Source organism: Scardinius erythrophthalmus (genome assembly GCF_964197995.2).
Source record: "Scardinius erythrophthalmus genome assembly, chromosome: 12".
Taxonomy (NCBI): domain Eukaryota; kingdom Metazoa; phylum Chordata; class Actinopteri; order Cypriniformes; family Leuciscidae; genus Scardinius; species Scardinius erythrophthalmus.
Genome location: NC_138232.1, coordinates 37124460 through 37143215, shown reverse-complemented (window position 1 = coordinate 37143215; position 18756 = coordinate 37124460). Strand labels below are relative to the sequence as shown.

The 18756-nt window shown below is 37.6% G+C and overlaps 1 protein-coding gene across 2 annotated transcripts in view; it reads left to right on the top strand.

Annotated features, from left to right (window-relative positions):
- Positions 1-18756, top strand: part of myh10 (myosin, heavy chain 10, non-muscle) — a 57482-nt gene that overhangs the window by 16343 nt on the left and 22383 nt on the right. Inside the window, exons 4-14 of one of the 2 annotated variants that reach the window (XM_081381193.1) lie at positions 7273-7300; positions 9147-9249; positions 10104-10133; positions 12039-12056; positions 13614-13706; positions 14343-14406; positions 14725-14823; positions 15037-15180; positions 16934-17029; positions 17864-17982; positions 18402-18554. In XM_081381193.1, coding sequence (XP_081237319.1) covers positions 7273-7300; positions 9147-9249; positions 10104-10133; positions 12039-12056; positions 13614-13706; positions 14343-14406; positions 14725-14823; positions 15037-15180; positions 16934-17029; positions 17864-17982; positions 18402-18554 — 947 coding nt within the window. The remainder of the gene's footprint in view (positions 1-7272; positions 7301-9146; positions 9250-10103; positions 10134-12038; positions 12057-13613; positions 13707-14342; positions 14407-14724; positions 14824-15036; positions 15181-16933; positions 17030-17863; positions 17983-18401; positions 18555-18756) is intronic. The other variant, XM_081381194.1, reaches the window with a different exon arrangement.

Sequence of the window (18756 nt, the reverse complement as noted above, 5' to 3'; positions counted from 1 at the left end):
TTAATCAAACAACAAAAGATAAAGACAAAATTGCTCACTGCTGTTGACTGAATAACTATTGTAGCTTTAATAAGAATCAGTGTATATTTAATTTATACTGTGAAGACTATGCAGTGTTTTATTTTACATTTGATCATTCACTTTCTGTAGTATTTCTCACTTGAATGCTCCTGTAAATAGACCTACTGTACTTGGGAAAAAGCGCTATATTTGATCTTTTATCTCTGTTATTTTATGAAATAATTATCTCATGAAATACTCATATTATATATCAAATATTATCATGAAATATTACTCATATCCCCCACTCCAGTTGAAATGAAGAACATGATGAAGAAAAATCCTGATAAGATTGTGTATCATCATGATCCTACTAGGAAAAAAATTGCGATATACTATTTTTGCCATATTGGCTACTCTTAGTCAATGATGTTCACTGTAAGACCAGTCAAAGAACATTTTTCCTTGCATTTAGGCCAGATACACATTTTAGTCATACAGGTTTAGAGTGCCAGACCTTCTGTCTATTATGGTTTAGTATTGTAACTATCATCTTCCAGAGAAGTCATTCTGACAGGCTTTGTTTACTTTGCACTTTACTGCCTCTCTGCATCACCATTATGGGTGAAACAGGCTTGATTGTCTGATCGGTTTGTAAACACACTCATTGTAAATTCAAATTTAGAACCATCATCAACACGTATTGTAAATTGATGCATTATCAAAATATTTTCCTACCCTTATGCTGAACTATCGGCAGCCCTTTTGGCATCCAGTATTACAGTTTGTTTTTATCTCTGCCGTCATTTCTTCCGCCTGTGCTTATTTATGGTTTGATTGGAGGCACAGTGAGCATTGAGGATCTTCTTTTTTATGTATTGATCAAATCCCTGCGTCAAAACTGGTTTCTGATGTGTTGAACCAATTTTAGCTGAAGCACAAAAAGACACAAGATGTTTTGTTTGTTTGAATTGCCTGTTTAGTCAACTGCAATTGATCCAAAATCCTTAGTATTTTAAAGGTGCCCTAGAATGGATTATTTTATGATTTTATAATGTTTCCTGGGGTGCCCTTATAATGTTAGTATGTTTTTTAGATCAAAATTTGTTATAATTTGGAAATAAAAGGCATATTTCCTAGCCTGATTTCATCCCCTGAATTGAACACTCTGTTTGAAGGGGCGTGTCTGCTGAGAGACTTCAGTGTTGTTGCCCACTGCTATGATTGGCTGACATGCTTGCATATGAAATATCTGGCATTAAATGTAGAGCTATCTGGAAAACTTTCACTATTACAGCTTTGATATGTTTTTAGTATTACAGCTATCGAGATTAACGAATCGTGAGAAGTTTTTTAAGTATTTAGATCTATTCCCATCACATAAAAGGTTGCAGTGATGAGCATTGAGCAGATGACAGCCTGTTGATCGCGTGAATGAAGATCTTATCACTGCAACGCGATTTACTGATGCATAAACCGTGTTGAACGACTTTGAGAGAAAGATTATCTGTCTGAACTTGAACAATTACGCATCAGAAATTCACATAACCCACTGGTTCTCCAGAGGCTCGGATGAAGGAGCTAAAAAAATACTTTTGTGTTCATTTGTACATCCAAACACTGAGCAACTGCCATGCTTCGTTCGCTCGTTTGCAAGCCACGATGTCTCTCGAGGAAAAAACAATATCGCGCTGGATCTAGATAACACAGTGTAAATTATCGTTAATAAAATCACTACTTACCGCTTGCGGGAATATAACGTTAGTTGAAATTGCCCCCTTCGTCCGTTTGAGACGCCGAGAGAAGCCTGGCTGCTTGATATTGTTCCAGGTTAGAAAAACAGTCCGTGGTGAAATGGGCAGAGCAACTAACAACTTCGAATTAAACTGTAGCGCGGTATCCGATTATAGATAGATAGATTATAGATAGAACTGGCATTTTCCCTATGATCCTCGCTTGTTTCTTCACCTGCAGAACTTCCGATGATTCGGCTGTGCAGTTCCACCTGGCACTGAGCATGGGCTGGCATATGCAAATTTTTGGAGGCATACATATTAATGATCCCAACTGTTGCGTCACAGTTGGTGTTATGTGGAGATTCGCCTGTTTTTCAGGGGTGTTTTTGAAAAACGAGATTTAAATAAGAAAGAGAAAACTATGGTGTTTGAGACTCACTGTGTGTCATATTCATGTACTGAACTCTTGTTATTTAACTATGCCAAGATAAATTCAATTTCACATTCTAGGGCACCTTTAAGATGTTCAATTCTATGCAAGCAACATTGTGCATTAAACTTTTTTCATTCTTTGTGCCGTTCCCAAAAACGGTGCCATATTTCAGTGCTGCCATGATATTTTGCAATAAACTATTTGTTTTTAACAACCAGTTGTGAAGCAAGGAGTTCAGTGTGTTTTGTGTCCAGCAGCAGCTCAGTTTTATTAGCCCTGGCACACATAGTACATGGTGCACACTGCAGCTAAATTCGGATGTCACTTCACCTTTCAATGCTTAATCCCATTCTGTACACACACAGATTAGTATTATTTGGAAGTGACAATCGCATTCGCAACTGAATTAACTCCCATAAAAAATGCAGGTAGTACAACTGCATTTATACAAATTCTACCCAGTGTGTACAGAATCGACCTGAAGAACTAGTTGTTTATGACGTAAGACGAGAGGCATCAGAGATGGATCTCTCGTCTGTCATCTCTCATATAATTAAAAATGCACATTTTAACGTGCATGTCTCGTCTGACTCATTCTTGTTGCCAGATCATGCAAGCAAATCAGTGAACAAGAACAAGCCAATAAAAAAATGAAATAAATCGGAATGCTTTATGCTGAAAATAAGACTGAAATATTGTGGCCTGCACTTGCTCACTTTAATAACTCCATAAACTTGATCGCTGTATGAGCCAAGCTTAAACAACAAGTCCAAATGCGCTTTTAATAAGTGGACATGGCAACACTGCAAGGGCGCGCTCTGTGAAGTAGTCTTTTAACAAAACACGACGCCTCCGTCGACTGCTTTAGTTAAAATTGCTGAACGTAACGAGTCTTTTGTTGCTGTAATATTTCTTTGGTCAGAGTAGCGTATAATAAACACGTGAGACGCCAGAACATTGCTATGGTTACCTCACAGTTTCTGGAGTGAGTCGTGTCCTGTACTCATGGAGCGATCATGTAGGGTTTAAATGCGGTTGTCACTCCTGAAACTTCACAGGGTGTACGTGGCCATACATGAGAAAGTGTAATGAATGTGTGTGCGTCCTATGTTACTGATGTGAAAGGGACTGTAGCCCTAGCTTTGGAAGGTTTTTCTTTTGTGTCTGTGTCCACTCTCTGGTGTCTGGCAGCGATGTGCTTTGGTATGTGAGGAATGTGTTCTGTCGTAGGTTAAACCAGTAAAAGGGGGTGGGGTAGGATGGGCCAGCTGGGGGGGTGCGGAGTGAGAACTTGGGAGTTGAAGCTCAAAGTGCTCTGTGTGGACGTTTTGGCAGGACAGAGACTAGACAGAAGCTGATAAATGGTTCACCTATCTATAGTTTCATAAAGCTGAATTTTCAGCAACTGTTACGCCAGTCTTCACATCAGCCCTTTTTTTTAAAGTGAATTTGGGTGCTAAACAGATTTGGGCCTTTAATCAGAATCGTGTCACCAACTCTTCCAGTTCTGATCATGTTTGGAACTAATCAATGAACAAATTAAAAATAGCAGGTTATGAGTTATCTTTGAATGCTTGTGTGGGAGCTCCATTTGATTTTAATTGTAATTTCTACACATTACATACAGTAATCAGCCATTCTTGGTTCAGAGGAGAGTTGCGAAGGCCTTAACAAAGGATGCAGTGAAAAGAAGTCAAGAGCCCTCTCTTCACTTGATTATATGCTTCCCTTTTCTGCAGCTGTGCTGATAGGAGAGGCCATTCTTCAGAATCCTTGGCTGCCATATCTGTGTCTCTGTATCCGAGACAGATAGTGTCATGAACTTTCACAGAGGTTGATGCGAACCACACAGAAGGAAGCGTCTCTGAGAGCCCTCCCATCCTGTGAACTGCTTCCAGTGCTTGTAACCTGAGCCCTGAACCTTTTTATCTAAAACATTGTCTTTCGAACACGACATTTATCACAGTTCTGATTAGGACATCATCAATCCTACATTTTGTTCATGTTGATTCATGCTTAAGGACACAGTGAGTTATCAAGTCCCTGTGTTTAATGCAGTCTAGCTTTTAAACAGAAGATGTTCCAGTGCGTTTTCTTTTTTTGGTATTATCACTCTCTCCTGCATTTTTACGTTTTTGGCCTCTGATATAAGGGCGCCGGGTTCTCAAATGTTAGACTTTTAGTGAGCAAACTGAATCCAGGTGGAGGAAACCCCATACTGAGGATCTGCCCAGCTGTAGATCCTCTTCGTCCCAAACATCCCTGACCTCCTGCAGCCAGAACAGGAAAGCAGTCAGCATTATTTCATCTTCAGGCATCCTCTGTTCCCATAGGTGGACTTAGTCAGATACCCCTGTGTCTCATTAAATGACTGCAGAACAGACTCCGCTCAATGCCTAAAAGAATGACAGTAAATTGGTTTTGGCACTCTAAACAGCCTCACTTCTTTTTAAGAGTTTGAATCCTCTCCACAAGTCTTCTGAGGATGCTAAATGTAAATGATCTATAAAACAATCATAATTCTGTGGGGCAGTGATCAGTATGCAAGCAGTTATTCAAAAGCACCGCTGGTATTTTATTTTAATAAAGGTCTTGGATCAATTTCCTGCAGTCTTTTCACACCAGGAGACCTGCAACAAAGCTAATGAAGCTCCCAGTATCATGTGAATAAAGGAGCGACTTTATTTCTTTTGGTCGTTGAATTTTGCTCTTTGCAAATATGCCTTTATCACGTACCAGCAGAAATAATCATATAAATCCTGATCTAAAGTAGATATGTGGGTGGTTTTGGCTGTCAAGAATCTTGAAAATACTCATATATTATCTGTAGCACAAACAGCGCTGAATGAGTTACATTACAAAGCTAATCTAGACAGAATGTGACTTTTTCTTAAACTCCAAGTATTAATATTGTAAAGGAATTACTTTTTATAGAAATTGCTCCTGTGAAGAAAAGATGTCTCTGACCATCGTTTTTGGGAGGGGTTGGCCAGGTTTATCTTAAATGGTAGTACTACTTGGTTGCACCAGACCAGCACCAGACACACACAAATGCCTGACGTTTCAAGTATGGCCTGAACTCAGCAGTTATCTGATACTGCAAGGGCAACAGTTTAACAGTGACGTGAAGTTATTTATCTACATCATTAGCAACATTCTGCAGCAACAGATTCAGGAACTGAGACACCACCCAAATGATCACTTGGAAGAGCTCCCAGGGTGGGTGTGTGTTCCTTCACCCCTGGTTTACAGAGGTTCAAGCCAAGGATGCAGAGAGTTGTTATGCTGTAATACAAATGAATACATAATCCAGTGTAGAGGTGGGTGATATGACTCAAATATGATACATTTTACTCGTGATATTGATATACATCGTGTTACAAACAATTATTACAAACAATAAGAAAATACGATAGAACAAAGATACAAAATAAAGGTTTTTTTTAGGTAAAGTAGGTTTATTTACCATGTAGTAGTAAAAAATGCAACAGAAATTGAAATTGACACAAAATTAAACACGGCATAGTCTTGACTCTGAGTTAAATATAAATTGATTCTTATTAAAGACAAAAGTTATTCAGTCTTTTGTTGTTTGATTAAGGGCTCGTTCACTCAGACAGTTTTTCCCAGTGGAATGGGAAAAAAAAACGCAAGATCTCAAGACGCGTTTTTTTTAAAAGCATAGAAAAACAATGGAAAAGTTCAAGTAGTTTATTGCAATGGAAAAACCTGTTCTGTGTGAACGGCCCCTCAGGCTGCTGTTGCTTTGAAACATTAACAACAGTACCAACTTTTGGATTTGAAATAAAAATAATGAATAAATGTTGTTTTTGTGGTATACAGCCACAATTTGCAGGTTGCGCACTGCAAACACGTCATATGAGCCCTTGCTGCTTCTGCACCGCATATGTACTGCAAACAGAGTGTGTGTGTGTGTGAACCTGCTGTCAGTGATGCACAAAACCATCCTGAAACATGACAAGTACTTTGTATAGGTTTTGTAACTGCTGTACAATGCGGAGGAAGTAGTTCTCTTTATGAGCTTATTGAATCAGAGGTCCTGCTTGAGTAGGAGGCTGCAGGACATTAAGTAGTACATTGAATATGATCATCTGTGTCCAGTCGGATTGTTCTGTCTCTGCTGTTCTAGACTGGGCATGACCTGAGCTCAGTGTGTCCTAACACTGTGTCCAGTATTAGCCTTATGTCTCTTAACACTCAAAACCCAATTGCCCACAGTCCACATGCATCACTGTTTGATTAAAATGAGCTGAAGTTACAGAGATCAAAGCACTTCTTATGCACAGGGCAATGTCCATTTAAGGGACTCTGGCATACACCGGAGTTGTCATTTAACTCTTTGTGCCAGAGAAATGAAACGCATAAGCAGGGCAGAGTTTGGGTCACATTGAAGCCACCACATCAGTATCAGTAAAATGACGTTGCGATATATTTAAGAAATTTGATATGTGCTATTCAAAGCCTTTTTTAAACCCACCCTCAAATAAGTGGCCACATGATGTGCCTTATCTACCTCTTGCAGAGGTTTAGTATCACTATGAAATGATTGCTTCAGAATTTTCCTATAAACCTTCACTTTTGAAGTTGCAAAACTATTCAGTTTTTGGAAGACCAGCCTGTTTATGAAGTGAGATTTACAGATGGGTGAGAAACCTACTTTGGATATAGACAAGATGTGACATAACGAGTTTCACAGATGTTTTTATGGCTTGCATTTTAGGCCAACACAGCATTTTCATTTGGCACTGATTTCCATTTTAACTGAGCCGTCTTCCTCCATGCTATTCTCTCTCACTAAAACTTTCCGTCTGTCGAAAAGACAATAGTCCCAATGCACAATGTTGAGTAAATACACAAATATAATTTTATCAGTGGGGAGAATTTTTTTATTTTTTATTTTTTTTAAAGTTTCTTTTTGCAGGATTACATAGGTGTACATGTGTCTTCTGTATTGATAAATTACTTTCTGGTGTTGTTGCTGTTTTAGGCCCTTTTAGATGTCAAAATGTATTGATTTGAATTAAAGGCTCAGGTGAACTTAAATGAAAATGCTGACCCTTTTTTCCTCTGTCTCTTTTACAGATCGTGAGGACCAATCAATTCTTTGCACGTAAGTAACCATTAGTCATCTCTTTTCAACAGTTACTGGTTACGTCAGTCAGTTTGGGCTGATGGAAGTGATTTCACATCCCAAGGGTTGCACAGGAATCAGCTTTTTTGGAAGCATGCATGTATAGCCATGCCTGAAAACATGAGTCATGTATCATTTCGGCATTAAATATCAGTAGCGGCAGCTGTTCGGCATGTAGAGCATCTCACACTGAGTCAGACCCACAGCAAATATTTCTAGTCAGTCTATAAGAATTCATCCATAGAAATTTGAGCTCTTGATGCATTAAGCCTGAATTATTGTCTTTGCACATTGTAAATAAGTAAACAGCCTCTCTCATATCTTTACAACATGTCTTTGTAACTGTCAGAGAGTAGGATTTTACATCCTCTCTCAAAGTCGACCCCTTCTGACATGCTGATACCACTGCAGCACACCCACTATGAAGGCATAATGTCCATGAAACCATATGTAGCTGGAATGCAGGGTTAAGGAATCTTGCCGTCAGTAGCTTGAAGACAAAAAAAGCAGACATATTTAAGAGCTCTTAAAGGACTGATTTACCAAAAATGTCATCATTTACTCACCCTCATGTATATAAACAGCATTTTCAGGGGAAATGTCAAATGGTGATGGAAAACGCATCAATTAGAGTGAAGAGGAGACCATTTAATTCCTACTTTTATAGCCTGAAAAGTACATTCAGGAAAAATTTGATGTTACCGTCGACAGTATATAATATGAGGATGTGCAATGCTAGAGTCTTTATGTAAACCTGCGATGTGCAGCGTTCGTCCAATCAATGACACTGGCAGCGCAAATATGCAAATAAGAACGTTAACCCAGGGTGTAGGAATGTGCAGTATGAAACGCCAGCTTATGAATACACAGGAATAATGGTTAACCACAGGTAAATTATGAGAATGACCCAGGGTTAACTATTTCAAGTGTGAAAAGCCCCTTGGAATATAGTGCACAAGTCATATGGACTACTTTTATGAGGTTTTTTTTTTTTTACCTTTTTGGAGCTTGAGGGCCACATCCAATTTTATTGTATGGAAGAGAGCAGACATTCTGCTTTTAAGGGTCTTAATTTTCTTTAGAGAGTTTACAATGGCATTAAGGTGCTTTTTGAATGATGACATAATAAATAATAAATAATAAATGAATGAAGATCCTGTTTATTACAGTAAAAAAAAAAAAAAAAAAAAAATTAACATAACAAATACTAATGGTGTACAACTGTGTATATCGTCATAATCATCCTAAATTTTCTTTATATAATTCTTTTTTTTTACTTCAATAGAATTTCCTATTTTGGAACGTTTTGTTTAATTCACCCGTTTGCTTGACATTTTGCTGTTATATTTCTTTGAGTAAAGCCAGTATTAAGTGAATGTCTTTACAGGCCTTTGTGGAAAATGTCTGGCTGTCTTTCTAAAGATTTTTTTCCATTTATGGGCAGATTAGGGAGAAGAATATTTGAATGAGACTTTTTGTGAAGAACTGTATTTCTTGTATCTGTATCATTGTGTTATAAGGTTAAGTAATTAAAACACCATCTTATGCATTCCAATAATATTAAATAAGACTTTAATGTTTACTTAATAAAAGCCATTGTGTAATGCACCAGCGCGGCTGAAAGGAACTGCAGCTGGAAAAACAAACGGCAGTGCTAGCAGATGTAGGATGTAGCCTGATGGCTTATTTAGCTTGTGGAGTGCATTAATCATGCAAATGTGCATAAATATTTACCCAATCTGTTTTTTTTTTTGGGTTAAAGCTTTAAAAAAAGCTGTTTTATGATGTTTTGATGTTTGCTTTTAATTGTAATTTTCTTTTGCAGAGGGGAATCAGGTGCTGGAAAGACAGAAAACACAAAAAAAGTCATCCAGTACCTGGCTCACGTTGCATCGTCACATAAAGGAAGGAAGGACCACAACATTCCAGTGAGTTCCTTTTCTTTCAGCCATTCGCTGAATCATTCATTTTGAAATCCGTGTGGAATTCCACTAGTGGTTTAGATGTGGAGGGAAGGATGTGCAGTACTAAGCAGAATAAGGTAAAATGAGGCTTGCAAGTTAAAAATTAGTGTAATTGTACTTTAGAAGGTAGACTATTGACATGCCGCCTTAAAAAAAAGAGTGTGATGTGATGCAATAGGCAAAGTTGTCAGTCTAATCGTCTTATCGTCTCTTTATGAGAGGGTTTCATAAAGTTTAGATGGTTAGACATATAGTCAATCAGCATTAGCTGTTCGTAATGACAGTTTATATACATAGTGCTTTGCAAATCATATTAGTCTAACCTATCAGTAATGCATTCACAGCTGAAGCTCTTGCAAAGTAATCTATTTTATCTTAGACACATTAGTGACATACAATGACATCAGGGTGCTTTTGCTGGAAGAGTAATTTTAACCAAATTAACATACATCAGTAGATAACATGCACTTGTATGTCATGGATAGTGTTGTGTGTAGATTCTAATACTGATAATGTTGGATAGATGTTCATCCAGTAATAACTGCTGGCTCTGACGTGTGTGTAAGTAGCACACATTGCTCTGTATTAATAAATCATCTTAAAGTCTGCAGTACTGGCCTGATAATATGTATTTCCTTCAAAAATATATGAAAGCATGCTGAATAATTGTACATGCTGCAGTCATTGATCTTACTGTATTCGCATGGCCAAATATGCAACATAATAAAGGCTCAGATCTTTCCCGTGGTCTAAGATACTTGCAGTATGTGGCCCTGATGCCTTCTAACATATTACATTTGTGTATTGTATACAAACAGCCAGAATCACCTAAAGCAGTCAAACTCCAGGCAAGTTCCCTTTAAGCTTTTTATACCTGCTCTGCTTGTGCATGCAAAACTAACCTGCTGTATAAACACCAATGGAATGTAGTCTATCCAAAGTGAAATTTTCTGCTCTCTGGGATATTGCTTGATAAAAATAAACACTTTACTTTAAGGGGTTTGAATGGTTTACTTTTGATTTATTTTTGCACAATTTGTCACATTAGCTAAATAGTTCTGAATGTATGCAGTCTTCAAGATGTGTAGAGTTATTTTTTAACTAGGGATGCACTGAAATGAAAATTCGGGATGCACTTGGCTGAAAACTGAAACCAAAACTGACTTTTTAAAATAATTATTAATTTCTTAATTTAAAATATTTTTGTTGTGTGTATAATTGTATTAATATTAGACTTTTTTAATTAAATTCAATAATTTTATTTTATCTGAATTTAAAACATACAAGCCAATAAAATAACCACACTTTTAAAGTAACACCAAAACCAGACAGAAAATATATCAAAATATAAAATTATTCTTTATTCACTTCTATGCAACAGAATCAGATTTAACAGATTTATTTTTTTAAATATATAGCCATATATTTTCGGCTTATATTATTGTCTCATATTTTAGTCTATTTTCTCTTTCGACCAAAAACCAAAAATGACATTTTTGGCGGCCGAAATTTTGGTGCATCCCTAATTTTAACCATCTTAGTGATGGATAAAAATATTAGAGATTAAGTAATGGATGTCTGGATGGCTTGGGGCATAGTGGTATATTTAAGCTTGCATGATGTGAAAACCTGTCATTTTATTGGAATTTCATCCTGTAGTCTGGAAGTAATGAGTTGATCATACAATCTGACTTGATATCTAATGAAAGGTTCAGACTACACAATTATTTTTTTTCTGTTACAATAGTCACTGTCAGGTTGTGCGAATTTGACTCCTAAACTCTTGTTGTGTCGTGGACAAGAAACATGTCAGACTACACGTTGCTTCTCGATCAGTCATCGCTTGCCGTCTTTAACGATGTGCGTGATGTCATCGAGAAGGCGGAACTAGCGACTGACTTCCAAAAACAAGAACGTAAACAAGCAGGCTACCGAAGTGGCGTGTTCGCTTAATGCTAATTCCAGTATTCCAGTACTCACCGGGTTGATGAAGCACCTCTGCTATCGTTCGCCAGCATTTAACCTTTTCACTCTGTCGTGGTAGTCCCTCAAGGAAACATCATAAAGGCAGGAGTGATGTTTGCCATAGCTCTATGAACCTTTCCTCTATTGCATAATTCCACTTAGCAGCACCAATACCATCGTCTCTCTTTAGTTTCGCCATGTTTGAAAGCTGTGAACAGAAGAGCTTCTGTGCTCCTATTGGTCAGTGCCACAGATGTGGCGGAACTCATTGTGGGGGACCGAAAAAAAAAAATTTAAATATGCTAGTCTTTTTGTAGGGACTTCGTGAAGCGTCACAGACCCGGTGTCAGTGGTCATCCACTATGACACTTTACGTGTTTAAACGACTGATTCTTGCATCGCAACACCTCTTGTCGTTTTATGAATCACCACGACACCCTACGTCAAAAAGATCATGCCAAAATCAGCCTGATATCGTGTAGTCTGAACCCGGCATAAGAACGAGTGTGTTACAGATCCATGCACGTTGTAGCAAAAAAAACTCATGAAACCTGAAAGTGTTTTGCACCACACATATAGGTCAGTTGTCTTATTTAGACCAGCAACATTCTAGACCAGCAAAAGCCTTGATCATAAACTGAGAATGCATCCTTCAGATATATTCACAACACATTTTGTTCAACTTTTAAATCACCCCTTGCTGAGTGTGTTCTGTCTGTCATGTGTTTGTGTACATTTCCCTCTGTGACATTAATACCTCTGTTTCCATTGTAATGATTTGATTACAGAACGGAATCCTGTTTTATGTGAGTAGCTTGTAGTCCCTTGTTTTTTCCCCATGTTTTCTTTCTTATTTCATACCACAAGAAATTGTTATTTTTATTAATTTTACTCTCATCTTTTGTTTTTTATGTGTTTTTACCAATCATTCTGCTGTATAACATCTGTTTTCTTAATTATTCTTTTCTTCTCTCTTTGAATCCTATACATACTGTACTTTTGGGGTGATGTCAAGTAATTTATATGTCTGTAAAACTACACTGTTGCATGTTAAAATACTGCATTATGGTGCAGTGGTCACGGTGCTGAATTCCCCTTTCTCAAATAACGTTGCCTTGCTCCGTCCGTGCAGTTGGAAGGTTCTGGAATGTCCATTTACAAAGAGCTCTGCTACAAAAAGCTCAAATTCCAGTAGTTCTTGGCATATTTTCTATAATAATGGAAGTGACTTTTTGACTCGTCTCATCAGACCTTCATTTTCTAGAAGTTGCTTATGAAATTCTGTCGTATTAATGGTTCATTTATCCCCTATTTAGATGAGGGTGGAACCTGTTACTGTTCTTATAAAGTTTCATTACAAAAAGTGCATTGTTCTGACTTAAGTTACTGACTTGTGCTCTCAGATACACGCAGATATGAGAACAGAGAATTGGATTAATCTTGTAGTCTATTTTAGGCCCTTTATTATATTAACTTTTAAAACTTTAAACCACAAAATTTCCTGGACTGTATCCACTATTCTGCTCGGTTTGGTCACGTAATGGGAACAGTTGGTAAAATCACAGCGGTCATTCTCGCTCATTTGTGTCGTGATGTGTTCCTGTCTCATGACAACAGCAAGAACAATGGGACACCTGTCCAAACTTCCTATCAGATGGAAATGGATAACATCAAGGGTGTCTAGGGGGTATAAAGGGGTGGATGTCCCAGATTTGTGGCGGGGGAGCTGTGATGTGGCGCAGTGGGGCTTTGGGCGTCTGTCGTTTCTAATTTGAGGAGTTTCCTGACCAACCCCACAGTGCCTGTATTTCAGGCAGCCAGTGAGAATTTGCACAAAAACCCTCTCATGGCTACCCAGGCTTTAATTAGGTTTGTAGGTTAGTGTATTTTTACTCCATGTAGATGATCCGCTTCTGGTTTGAGGGTCAAATGAAGAGAAATGGATTTGCTGATTAGAGATACAATATCTCAGCCATACAACATCTCAACAAAATACTGTAAAGAATGCAAATAGATGAAATTTACTAAGCAGATGATATGGAACATTTGAGTTTGGAATAATTTGTCTCCCTCAAACTTGCGTGTGTTAAAAGGGGATGTTTAAAATAATTAATAAACTGATTTATCTGTGATAGTTGGGTTAAACCTTACTGTTTATACAAACAAACCTTGTGCAAACTGTGCAAGAAATGTTTTCTAATCTGTTTGTTGGTGTTAAATTTCTTATCAAGGTTTTCTTGTCAATTTTTTTACGCACGGTATTGCTCTTATTTCAGTTACACACCTCAGTTGCATCTGTTCTTGTATTAAAATTAATGTAATCATGTAATAGTGTTTTCTAACCAGTGATTGTTGCATTACAGGGAGAGTTAGAGCGTCAACTCCTGCAGGCAAACCCTATTCTGGAATCTTTTGGGAATGCCAAGACAGTGAAAAATGACAACTCTTCACGCTTTGTAAGTTTGTCTATAATGACTGATCTGATCATTTCACCATTGTTTTGCCAACGGTAAAATTACTTGAAATATTGCCACAATGCTTTGTTACATTCTAACTACATTTTGGCAATGATATTTATTAAGTCTCTCAGTTTTTTTTTGTTTTTATACCTTGCATGTAGCATCTGGAAAGGGCCATTTAGGTACACACTCACCAAAATCCACATTCAGCACTCTAAAAAGAGATAGGCGTCTGTCTTACGTCTGCTCCTCTGGCCAGCTGATTGAGTTTTCGCTGGCATGAGTTAAAGTCAGCAGAAAGCTTTTAAGCATACAAACAAATCAAAAGCTGCAGAGGAATTTAATTCTTCAGGTCTTTTCTTTAGGTCATTATTTTGGGGGCATTTGCTGCAAATAAGCATGTATGTTAGCCTCTTACGCATGCTTTGAGTACCGTTTCCTTTTAAGTAGAGCTATTTAAACATGCAGCATATCAGGTATGCACAAGCCACTCTGTTCAAACAATAAAAGAGATTATCATCTGTTCAAATGGATTCTTAGAAATGATTAGGCATTGGTATGGTTTATAAAGCATGATCAGTATAGCACATCATAAAAAAAAAGTATACTTCCTAAATATTTGTTTTTCCACAGGGCAAGTTCATCCGCATCAACTTTGATGTAACCGGTTACATTGTGGGGGCCAACATTGAAACCTGTATCCTGATCTGATAACTGTCCAGTTACATTTGAGTAATGCTGCTGCACTGCTAACACTGATATGGGGGAATTTTCTGTGTGTTTATTATCAGCAGGAATAAAGGTATGCAATGTGCTTTTAGAGTAGTGAAACGGTTTTAAACTGTTACTATAGCTTCTTTTAGTATGCCAGAGAGGAACCACATCATAAGCTGGCTTCAAGGGTTATGTAGATAATTAACAAAGCTGTATAGTAGCGCATCATGATATGAATGATTTGATACCGTGAACAATAAGCTGTAAAATAGGCTTCACTTACCCTTAACTCAATCTCAAGATCTTCTAGAAAAGTCCAGGGCCATTCGCCAAGCCAAAGATGAACGCACCTTCCATGTCTTCTACCAGCTGTTGGCTGGTGCTGGGGAACATCTAAGAAGTGAGTATTTTTAGTAAGAGTTTTTAATGATGAGATCCTTATTTTAAATGCAAGGTCAACACATGGACATGTTTGTTTCCTGTGTAATGAAGCAGGCTTTGGATATTTTGAATGTGTGAACTGTGAAGATATCTGACTGATTATGGAGAGTTTGGTACAGTGTGGTGTCTTAAAACTGCAGCTGTCTTATTAATGCTCTTTTTCTTCTGGCAGCTGATCTACTCCTGGAGGGCTTCAATAACTACCGCTTCCTCTCCAATGGTAACATTCCCATTCCTGGCCAACAGGACAAGGACAATTTCCAAGAGACCATGGAAGCCATGTATATTATGAGCTTCTCTCATGAGGAAATCTTGTGTAAGCATACATGGAACAAACACACCTCTACTACATTGTCTATTTACTGCTGGTTTACTAGTAAATCATCATTAGAGGTCGACCGATAGTGGATTTTACCGATAACGATAGCTAGGTTGGGCCATTCTTGCCGATAACCGATTAATGAACCGATAGTTTTTAAAATTGATACTGGATAAAAACAAATTGCACCTTGATCATTCATGTTAGTTTGATGGTTAACAAATGGTAAACAAATAAAAACCTTAATTTAAAAATGTATTAGTACATGTTAATTAACAAACAAACAATGAACAATCCTTATACAGCAGTTATTAACCATAGTTAATGTTACATATGGAATTTTATTGTAAGTGTTATCATTTCATAAATCCAAACAGTCATGCTTAAAGATGGCCAACTTTAAATATCTACAACGCCAGAGCATTGAAATGACATAAATATTACATGTATAGTCTCACACTTTTGCTTCTATTTTATAAACACTTGATGATTATCTAATCAAAATAACAAAATACATATTAAAGTGATGATGAAAAAATAACCGAAATCGAATGCTTTTCTGATTTATGTTTCTGTCGGCTGTATGAACATATCAGTTTGCTATCTTACATCTCTAGCTTTAAATATGCAACTTCTCTGCATATTTAATGCATAAAAGTGACTAGCTGGATATAAACTAATGCAAATAGATGTTAACAATTGTGACATTAAACATTCGGTTCAGACTTAGTTTATTTTTGTCAGTGTTTTTACCACTTGAGGTACTGGTACTAATGTTAGCGTCCTCTCAGCCTCGAAGGCAAACAAACAAACTGGTGTGCTGTTCTTTCTCTACTAATGCAGCATTTAGTCAACAAATTAATCGCTTTATAATGATATGAAAAAATACCTTTTAGCTGTTGGTGGTTTAAACGCGCATCTGAGCGCTCTCCACGCAGCGTGTGCTCTCAGTGCAGCACGCAGAATCACGTGTGGAAATAAACAACACGAGGCATCAGTGATAGTTTTTATTACACCTCTAGAGGCCGCTCTTGTACTGCATGATGCCAGCAGAGCCTTCTCAGCTCTCTGACTGTGTAATGAATGACAGCGCGCGCTTCTCAGCCGCTCCAGCAACGGACGCAACCAGGAAAAACTATCGGTATGTATTTTTGCCGATAACGATAGTTCCACCAATCAACTATCGGTGCCGATTAATCGGCAAAACCGATGAATCGGTCGACCTCTAATCATCATAATCATCATGTTGCCATTTCCTTGTAAGGAGCTTTAGGAAAAAAGTGTCTTATATTTCTTCACTTTTTTCAACTTTTTGCCTTCACTATTGCATTTGAAATGGACCTGCAGTATGACAAATTAGTTTACAGTTAGGAAAAAAGTGTCTTATATTTCTTCACTTTTTTCAACTTTTTGCCTTCACTATTGCATTTGAAATGGACCTGCAGTATGACAAATTAGTTTACAGTACAGATGTCCCATGTTCATAACAGAATGCATTGAAATAATAATGAATTCAATTGAATAAAATCAATATAATAATATTTATATTGAATTAAATGGAGTATTTTGGTCCAATTTAAAAAATGTACAATGTTTGTGAGTGAATAAAATAGCTGAATAAATCCACCTGTTTCCAGTTTAAATTTTTGGATGGCGTAAAAGCTTGCAGGACATCAACTTTCCAAAAATATTTCATGTCTACTATCCACAGACTGTTGACTGTCTTGTCCTTGTTTTTCTGTCACTGCAGCAATGTTCAAAGTGGTATCAGCTGTCATGCAGTTTGGTAACATTGTGTTCAAGAAGGAGAGAAACACCGATCAGGCTTCCATGCCAGAAAACACAGGTACCTTATACTTGCTCAGCTGGGTTTTTTACAGGTTTCAAAAATGCATAATGCGTTATTTTAGGTTGCACAGAGATAATGTTTCTTTTTTCAGTAATGGAAAGTCTATATGTGCATTTTATGTGCCCCAATAACTTTGAAAATCTTTTGGCAGTGCGTTAGCATTAAAGTGTTTTCGGTATCCAGACTACACTTTGGTCTAAACCCTTGCACCAGATGGTTTTGTGCAGTTCCCCACTGCACTGTTTTGACAAATTACCCGTTGGACTTCTTTTGGGCTCCCATGATGACGGCTTGAATAGTTTTTGGATACATTTCATATTAAAAGAAAATACCAGAATAGTTATGCTAAGTTGCGTTAAATCAATCCTGTTTACGTAAGAGCCCCAAAAATGACCGTTTTACTGCCTTGACGCATTCCAGCAAGCTTTACTCAACTGGCATTTTGTTTAATTCGTTTTTATCATCACCGTTAATGGTAAGATATTGAAGCTTTCATCTGTTTAAGCCACCAAGTTGTTTCATTCACGACATGAAGCTGGAAAGTTATAGTCGTGCTGGTGGTCCAAAGGGGGAACTCTTGGGGTTTGTTTGGCTGCTAAACGGGCTGTAAGGGTTTAGAAGTCAGTAAATTTCAATAACGACCATAACTTATTTCAAATACCTCTATACTCATGAGCATATATGTCCCATAATAACTTCTCGCACTGCCATTTAAGTGCATAAGGGAAGCTCCTAAAACCCAATAAATTGAAATAGAATTTCACCATTTTTGGTCAGTTTGCATTACAGATGACCATTTTGTGAACAAGTGCTTTTTTTCCTGTTTCCCAGCTGCTCAAAAACTTTGTCACCTGCTCGGCATGAATGTCATGGAGTTCACCCGTGCCATCCTGTCTCCAAGAATCAAAGTGGGCAGAGACTATGTTCAAAAAGCCCAAACTAAAGAACAGGTAATGAACTATTCAGTTCTCCACTGTATATCTGTCAGAGCACCCTTCCTCCCATCTATGAAACAATCTTTTCATTAGTGTTTTACCTCTCAGGCCTGATCGTAGACCAGTACTATACTTTTCTACGTCACATTTTTCTTTTCACCTCTGTGTCCATTTACAACAATAGGCTGATAGTCTCCTGTTGTTAAAATATAGTCATAACTGTTCAAATTCTGCAGATTGGGGAATGTGTGAATTCTCAAAAACTTCCACTATAGGGTCCTTTCAGGATCACATGCCATTCACATGCCATTTAAAAACAGAAAAGAAAAAAGTTGTACACTTTGTAAGTGTGATCATAATGCATATTTTTGTAAATGTGATATATGTCACCTTTTTTACCTTGCCTTATCCTGTCTCTTTGTTCCTCCGTCCAGGCTGACTTTGCAGTGGAAGCCCTGGCCAAGGCCACATACGAAAGGTTGTTCCGTTGGCTTGTTCACCGCATTAATAAAGCTCTGGACAGAACCAAGCGCCAAGGGGCTTCCTTTATTGGCATCCTGGACATCGCTGGCTTTGAGATATTCCAGGTGTGGCTTCCTCGGAATTAGTGCTCAGCTAAAGTCTCTTATGCTAAATCATAGATATTCATCTCTGTACTTTACCAAATCAGAGATCATATGATAAAAATGCAGGCAGTGCAAGGTCCTGAAAATGACAGTTTTAGTTAAAATAGGATGTTATTTGGGACCAACTTTTATTTGCATGTGGTTTACCACAGATTTAGCAGGT